At 53.4% G+C, this 7,579-nt stretch overlaps 1 protein-coding gene across 1 annotated transcript in view; it reads right to left on the bottom strand.

The window, feature by feature from the left end:
* Positions 1-513: 513 nt before the first annotated feature.
* The window catches only part of LOC121863335 (glycine receptor subunit alpha-1-like), a 7,731-nt gene continuing 665 nt past the window's right edge, over positions 514-7,579 (bottom strand). The window contains exons 2-4 of the mRNA XM_042361960.1: positions 1,222-1,326; positions 1,052-1,133; positions 514-839 (exon numbers count right to left, since the gene is read on the bottom strand). Of these exons, the coding sequence (XP_042217894.1) occupies positions 633-839; positions 1,052-1,133; positions 1,222-1,326 (394 nt within the window). The 3' untranslated portion in view covers positions 514-632. The remainder of the gene's footprint in view (positions 840-1,051; positions 1,134-1,221; positions 1,327-7,579) is intronic.

Raw genomic sequence — 7,579 nt, 5'->3', positions numbered from 1 at the left:
CGAGTTCCTGTGGTGGCTAATCAGCTGACGGCACCCAACTGATCTTGACGACACAGACCTTCATTCTGCTTCTCTTGACCTTTTTATCCAGAGTCTAGAGTCTCTAGACCCATAAAGGTTCGTACGATATAAATTGTCGTTATTGAAAATGTATAGACGGACCTAATTGGTCGCTTTGAGCTAAAACACATACAAAAGTAAAAAATGACAGGATAATTACAGAGAGTCTACCTTAACTAACACCAGTTAGGAGATGAATTTTAGGTAGAGAATCCTTGTCAAATGATTATTTACCTCAATTTTGTCCGGCTTAAGTGGGTCTTTGTGCAAGTCCTAATAATTTCTAAACACGATTCACACTTTTCTCACAATGACCCGAGGACTTTAGTTCGTAGCCCTGCGGGACTCAGTGTTACCATTACCACCACTGCTATCACCACCACTAACACCATTACCTCTACCATTACCACTACCATCACTAGACCATTACCACTACCACCACCACCACTAGACCCTTACCACTACCACGAGACCATTACCACTACCATTAGACCATTACTACTACCACCATTATTATTGCTATTACTACTACTGCTACAACCAAATGGAAGTCCCCCTAGTTATGGGTTTGTCTATACAACACTGCCGCCATCTGTAGTCAAGTCGACGTCCCGCTGGCTCAGGTAGTACGGCCAGTAGATGAAATTGAAGAGGACGAAGGAGAGAGGGATGACCGTGATGGCTACCCGGTCCACCCTGGCGCAGAACATCTCGTAAGACTCTTCTGGGGAACCTACTGGTGGGGACGGCACCTTGGCTGTCCGCACCGAGACCACATTCTACAGGGGTAACGGGGCAGTAAAGGGATTAGAGAAGTGGCAGAACAGTACAGGGATTTGGAAAGTTACGGTACTACGGGAAATGGAAGAAGTTAGGGGAAAGTACGACATGAAGAGGCAGGCTGTCCAAGTATGATAAGATAATGAATCATACGCACACAAAGATATTGGAGTATGGTGTATACAATTATGGTACAATGCATCATACTCACACTAGAGGTCGCCCAGAACCAGGAGTAGATGCCAGTGCCCGGAGCTGACGTGGAGTGTCTTAGGATGTCACTGCGACGCTTACTGTATGTGAGAGAACAAGGGTGAAATGGATGGATACTATACATAAAGTTAGATATAATTATGTTAAGTAGAAACACCGTACACCCACCTGAGTAAGACAGAGTACTCCAGCAGTGTGAGGAAGACAAACACGATGCACACGATCATAAACACGTCCAAAGCCTTGATGTACGATACCTGCGGCGTGCTTGTCCTGTGACAGACGTACGGTGCATAGTAGTTAGTAATGCACATAGACAGATGAACGGATATTTAATTTTACATTTGAAATAATATACCATAAGCTAAGATATTAGTCATAAAGGATCACCTGAAGATTAGACACCCCAGATTTTTATCACATGACTAATCCCCTCTATCGTTATCTCTAGGTTAGGTTATGCCAGATTAGGTTAAGAAAAAGTATGGTGTTGGTTTAAGTTAGGTTAGGTTGACGTTAGGGTTGTTAATCTTCAGGGTGATATAATATGGGATGTCTAAATATGCAGCAGAATACAATATTTATGTCAACTGTACAAGGGCGGGTTACTCTGGCAGAACCTACGCTCATGCGGGTATGCATTGCTCTGATTGGTCCTCACTGACCAGGACATCTCTTAGTGTTTCTCGCAAGTTCTGATGCATCAACCAGTCCTGTTCTTGACTTATTCCGCAACCTAACCTATCTATCCTACACGATATTTACCTAACCTAATCCTGCCTAGCCTAACTCCCGGGCAAACCTAACCTAACACTAAAGGATGGTGGAGGAAGAGAGTTAGCTGGTGGTGGAGGAAGAGAGTTAGCTGGTGGTGGAGGAGGAGAGTTACCTGGTGGTGGAGGAAGAGAGTTAGCTGGTGGTGGAGGAAGAGAGTTAGCTGGTGGTGGAGGAAGAGAGTTAGCTGGTGGTGCGGAGGAGGAGGAGGATTGGCTGTTTGGTGGAGGAAGAGAGAGTTAGCTGGTGGTGGAGGAAGAGGGGATTAGCTGGTGGTGGAGGAAGAGTTAGCTGGTGGTGGAGGAAGAGTTAGCTGGTGGTGGAAGAGGAGAGTTGATTAGCTGGTGGTGGAGAAGAGAGTTAGCTAGTGGTGGAGAAGAAAGTTAGCTGAAGGTGGTGGAGGGAGAGAGTTACCTGGTGGTGGAGAGGGAGAGAAGAGTTAAAGCTGGTGGTGGAGGGAAGAGGGATTAGCTGGTGGTGGAGGAAGAGGATTAGCTGGTGGTGGAGGGAAGAGTTACCTGAGTGGTGGAGGGAAGAGGATTAGCTGGTGGTGGAGAAGAGTTAGCTGGTGGTGGAGGAGGAGTTAGCTGGTGGTGGAGGAAGAGAGAGGTTAATGAGTGGTGGAGGAAGAAAGTTAGCTGGTGGTGGAGAAGGAAGGTTAGCTGGTGGTGGAGGAGAGGATTACCTGGTGGTGGAGAAGAGAGTTAGCTGGTGGTGGAGGAAGAGAGTTACCTGGTGGTGAGGTGGAGGGTGTGGTGGTGGAGGAAGAGGTTAGCTGGTGGTGGAGGAGGGAGATTACCTGGTGGTGGGAGGAGGAGTTACCTGGTGGTGGAGGAGAGAGTTACCTGGTGGTGGAGGAGGAGGATTAGCTGGTGGTGGAGGAGGAGGGATTACCTGGTGGTGGAGGAGGAAGAAGAGTTAGCTGGTGGTGGAGGAGGAGGCTGGCTGGTGAGTGGAGAGAGAAGAGTTACCTGGTGGTGGAGGAGAAATTACCTGGTGGTGGAGGAAGGGATTAGCTGGTGGTGGAGGAGGAGGGATTAGCTGGTGGTGGAGGAGGAGGGGTTACCTGGTGGTGTGGAGGAGAAGAGGTGCTTTGTTGGTGGGAGAAGGAGTTAGCTGGTTGTGGAGGAAGAGAGTTAGCTGGTGGTGGAGGAGGAGAGTTACCTGGCGGTGGAAGAAGAGAGTTAGCTGGTGGTGGAGGAAGAGAGTTAGCTGGAGGTGGAGGAGGAGAGTTACCTGGTAGTGGAGGAGGAGAGTTACCTGGTGGTGGAGGAGGAGAGTTAGCTGGTGGTGGAGGAGGAGAGTTAGGGTGGTGGAGGAGGAGAGTTACCTGGTGGTGGAGGAAGAGAGTTACCTGGTGGTGGAGGAAGAGAGTTAGCTGTGGGAGGAGGAGAGCAGCTGGTGGTGGAAGAGAGAGCCTGGTGGTGGAGGAGGAGAGTTACCTGGTGGTGGGAGGAGGAAGAGCTACCTGTGGTGGGAGGAAGAGAAAGTTAGCTGGTGGTGGGAGGAGAGTTACTGGTGTGGAGAAGAAAGAAGGTGGTGGAGGAAAGAGTTAGCTGGTGGTGGAGGAAGAGAGTTACCTGGTGGTGGAGGAAGAGAGTTAGGGTGGTGGAGGAAGAGAGAAGGGTGGTGGAGGAGGAGAGTTAGCTGGTGGAGGAAGAGAGTAGGTGGGGAGGAAGAGCGGCTGGTGGAGGAGGAGAGTTACCTGGTGGTGGAGGAAGAGAGCAGCTGGTGGTGGAGGAAGAGAGTTAGCTGGTGGTGGGAGGAGAGTTAGCTGGTGGAGGAAGAGAGCTGGTGGTGGAGGAGGAGAGAGTTACCTGGTGGTGGAGGAGGAGAGTTACCTGGGGAGGAGGAGAGTTACCTGGTGGTGGGAGGAGGAGAGTTAGCTGGTGGTGGAGGAGGAGAGTTACCTGGTGGTGAGGAAGAGAGTTAGCTGGTGTGGAGGAGGAGAGTTAGCTGGTGGTGGAGGAAGAGAGTTAGCCTGGTGGTGGAGGAGGAGAGCCTGGTGGTGGAGGAAGAGAAAGAAGCTGGTGGAGGAGGAGAAAGAAGGTGGTGGAGGAGGAGTTACCTGTGGTGGAGGAAGAGAAAGAAGGTGGTGGAGGAAGAGAGTTAGCTGGTGGTGGAGGAAGAGAGTTACCTGGTGGTGGAGGAGGAGAGTTACCTGGTGGTGGAGGAGGAGGTTACCTGGTGGTGGAGGAGGAGAGTTAGCTGGTGGTGGAGGAGGAGAGTTAGCTGGTGGTGGAGGAAGAAGTTACTTGGAGGAAGAGAGTTAGCTGGTGGTGAGGAGGAGAGTTGGGCTGGTGGAGGAGTTACCTGGTGGTGGAAGAGAGTTAGCTGGTGGTGGAGGAAGAGAGCACTGGTGGTGGGAGGAGATTAGCTGGTGGTGGGAGGAGGAGAGTTAGCTGGTGGGAGGAAGAGAGTTAGCTGGTGGTGGAGGAAGAGTTACCTGTGGTGGAGGAGAGTTAGCTGGTGGTGGAGGAGGAGAGCACAGGTGGAGGAAGAGAGTTAGCTGGTGGTGGAGGAGGAAATGCAGGTGGAGGAGAGTTACCTGGTGGAGGAGGAGAGCTGGTGGTGGAGGAGGAGAGCAGCTGGTGAGGAAGAGAGCAGCTGGTGGTGGGAGGAGGAGAGCTAGCTGGTGGAGGAGGAGTTACTCCGGGTGGAGGAGGAGAGTTACCTGGTGGTGGAGGAAGAGAGTTAGCTGGTGGTGGAGGAAGAGAGCTAGCTGGTGGTGGGAGGAAGAGAGTTAGCTGGTGTGGTGGAGGAGGAGAGTTACCTGGTGGTGGAGGAAGAGAGTTAGCTGGTGGTGGAGGAGGAGAGTTACCTGGTGGAGGAAGAGAGTTAGCTGGTGGTGGAGGAGGAGAGTTACCTGGTGGTGGAGGAGAGAGTTACCTGCTGGGGGAGGAAGAGAGCATGGTGGTGGAGGAGGAGAGTTACCTTGGTGGTGGGAAGAAGAGAAGTTAGCTGGTGGAGGAAGAGAGTTAGCTGGAGGTGGAGTTACTTGGTGGAGGAGGAGAGTTACCTGGTGGTGGAGGAGGAGAGTTAGCTGGTGGTGGAGGAGGAGAGTTACTCTGGTGGTGGAGGAGGAGAGTTACCTGGTGGTGGGAGGAGGAGAGTTACCTGGTGGTGGAGGAGGAGAGTTAGCTGGTGGTGGAGGAAGAGAGTTAGCTGGTGGTGGAGGAAGAGAGTTAGCTGGTGGTGGAGGAGGAGAGTTACCTGGTGGTGGAGGAGAGGAGAGTTACCTGGTGGTGGAGGAGGAGAGTTACCTGGTGGTGGAGGAGGAGGAGTTAGCTGGGTGGTGGAGGAGGAGAGTTAGCTGGTGGTGGAGGAGAGTTACCTGGTGGTGGAGGAAGAGAGTTAGCTGGTGGTGGAGGAGGAGAGTTACCCGGTGGTGGAGGAAGAGAGTTAGCTGGTGGAGGAGGAGTTACCTGGTGGTGGAGGAAGAGAGTTACCCTGGTGGAGGAGGAGAGTTAGCTGGTGGTGGGAGGAGGAGAGTTACCTGGTGGTGGGAGGAGAGTTACCTGGTGGTGGAGGAAGAGAGTTAGCTGGTGGTGGAGGAGGAGAGTTACCTGGTGGTGGAGGAAGAGAGTTAGCTGGTGGTGGGAGGAGGAGAGTTAGCTGGTGGTGGAGGAGGAGAGCTACTGGTGGTGGAGGAAGAGAGTTACCTGGTGGTGGAGGAGGAGAGTTACTGGTGGTGGAGGAGGAGAGTTAGCTGGTGGTGGAGGAGGAGAGCTACCTGGTGGTGGAGGAAGAGAGTTAGCTGGTGGTGGAGGAGGAGAGTTACCTGGTGATGAGGAGAAGGTGGAGGAAGAGAGTTACCTGGTGGTGGAGGAAGAGAGTTAGCCTGGTGGTGGAGGAGGAGAGCCAGTGGTGGAGGAGGAGAGTTACCTGGTGGTGGAGGAAGAGAGTTAGCTGGTGGTGGAGGAGGAGAGTTACCTGGTGGTGGAGGAAGAGAGTTAGCTGGTGGTGGAGGAAGGAGAGTTACCTGGTGGAGGAGGAGAGTTACCTGGTGGTGGAGGAAGAGAGTTAGCTGGTGGTGGAGAAGAGCATTGGTGGTGGGAGGAAGAGAGTTACCTGGTGGTGGAGGAGGAGAGCACGGTGGTGGAGGAGGAGAGCAAGCAGTGGAGGAGGAGAGTTACCTGGTGGTGGAGGAAGAGAGTTACTGGTGGTGGGAGGAAGAGAGTTAGCTGGTGGTGGAGGAAGAGAGTTAGGCTGGTGGGAGGAGGAGAGTACCTGTGGTGGGAGGAAGAGAGTTACCTGGTGGTGGAGGAGGAGAGCTACCTGTGGTGGAGGAGGAGAGTTACCTGGTGGTGGAGGAAGAGAGTTAGCTGGTGGTGGAGGAGGAGAGTTACCTGGTGGTGGAGGAAGAGAGCCTGGTGGTGGAGGAAGAGAGCTACTCTGGGTGGAGGAGAGCACTCTGGCGGTGGAGGAGGAGAGTTAGCTGGTGGTGGAGGAAGAGAGCACAGGTGGAGGAAGAGAGTTAGCTGGTGGAGGAGGAGAGTTAGCAGGTGGAGGAGGAGAGTACCTGGTGGAGGAAGAGACCAGGTGGTGGGAGGAGGAGTTACCTGGGTGGTGGAGGAAGAGAGTTGCCTGGTGGTGGAGGAGGAGAGTTACCTGGTGGTGGAGGAGGAGAAGAAGGTGGGAGGAAGAGCATGGCGGTGGAGGAAGAGAGTTGGCTGTGGTGGAGGAGGAGAGTTACCTGGTGGTGGAGGAAAGAGAGTTACCTGGTGGTGGAGGAAGAGAGCATTGGTGGTGGAGGAAGAGAGTTAGCTGGTGGTGGAGGAGGAGAGTTACCTGGTGGTGGAGGAGGAGTTACCTGGGTGGTGGAGGAAGAGAGTTACCTGGGAGGAGGAAGAGAGTTACCTGGTGGTGGAGGAGGAGAAAGGCTGGTGGTGGGAAGAGAGTTACCTGTGTGGAGGAGGAGAGTTACCTGGTGGAGGAGGAGAAAGGCCTGGTGGTGGAGGAAGAGAAAGAAGGGTGGTGGAGGAGGAGAGTTACCTGTAGGAGGAAGAGAGTTAGCTGGTGGTGGAGGAAGAGAAAGAAGGTGGTGGAGGAGGAGAGTTACTCTGGTGGTGGAGGAGGAGAGCTACCTGTGTGGGAGGAGGAGAGTACAGGTGGGAAGAAGAAGAAGGTGGGTGGGAGGAAGAGAGTTACTCTGGGGTGGAGGAGGAGAGTTACCTAGTGCTGGAGGAGGAGAGTTACCTGGTGGTGGAGGAGGAGTACCTGGTGGTGGAGGAGGAGAGTACTACCTGGTGGAGGAGGAGAGTTACCATGTAGGAGGAGGAGAGTTACCCTGGTGGAGGAGGAGAGTTAGCTGGCAGGAGGAAGAGAGTTACCTGGTGGTGGAAAGAGAGTTAGCTGTGGTGGAGGGAGGAGAGTACCGGTGGTGGGAGGAGGAGAGTTACCTGGTGGTGGGAGGAAGAGAGTACCTGGTGGTGGGAGGAGGAGAGTAAGCTGGTGGGAGGAGGAGAGTTAGCTGGTGGTGGAGGAGAGCTACTGGTGGTGGAGGAAGAGAGCTGGTGGTGGGAGGAGAGAGTTACCCGGTGGTGGGAGGAAGAGAGTAGCTGGTGGAGGAGGAGAGTTACCAGGTGGAGGAAAGAAAGAAGGAGGAAGAGAAAGAAGGAGGAAGAGAGCACTGGTGGTGGAGGAGGAGAGTTACCTGTGGTGGAGGAAGAGAAAGCATCTGGTGGTGGAGGAGGAGAGTTACCTGGTGGTGGAGGAGGAGACAATACGTAACTGAACGAAGCACATCGAT

Source organism: Homarus americanus, unplaced genomic scaffold (assembly GCF_018991925.1).
Source record: "Homarus americanus isolate GMGI-L3 unplaced genomic scaffold, GMGI_Hamer_2.0 scaffold46197, whole genome shotgun sequence".
In the NCBI taxonomy this organism is placed as follows: domain Eukaryota; kingdom Metazoa; phylum Arthropoda; class Malacostraca; order Decapoda; family Nephropidae; genus Homarus; species Homarus americanus.
This window is presented reverse-complemented; position numbering and strand designations above follow the sequence as displayed.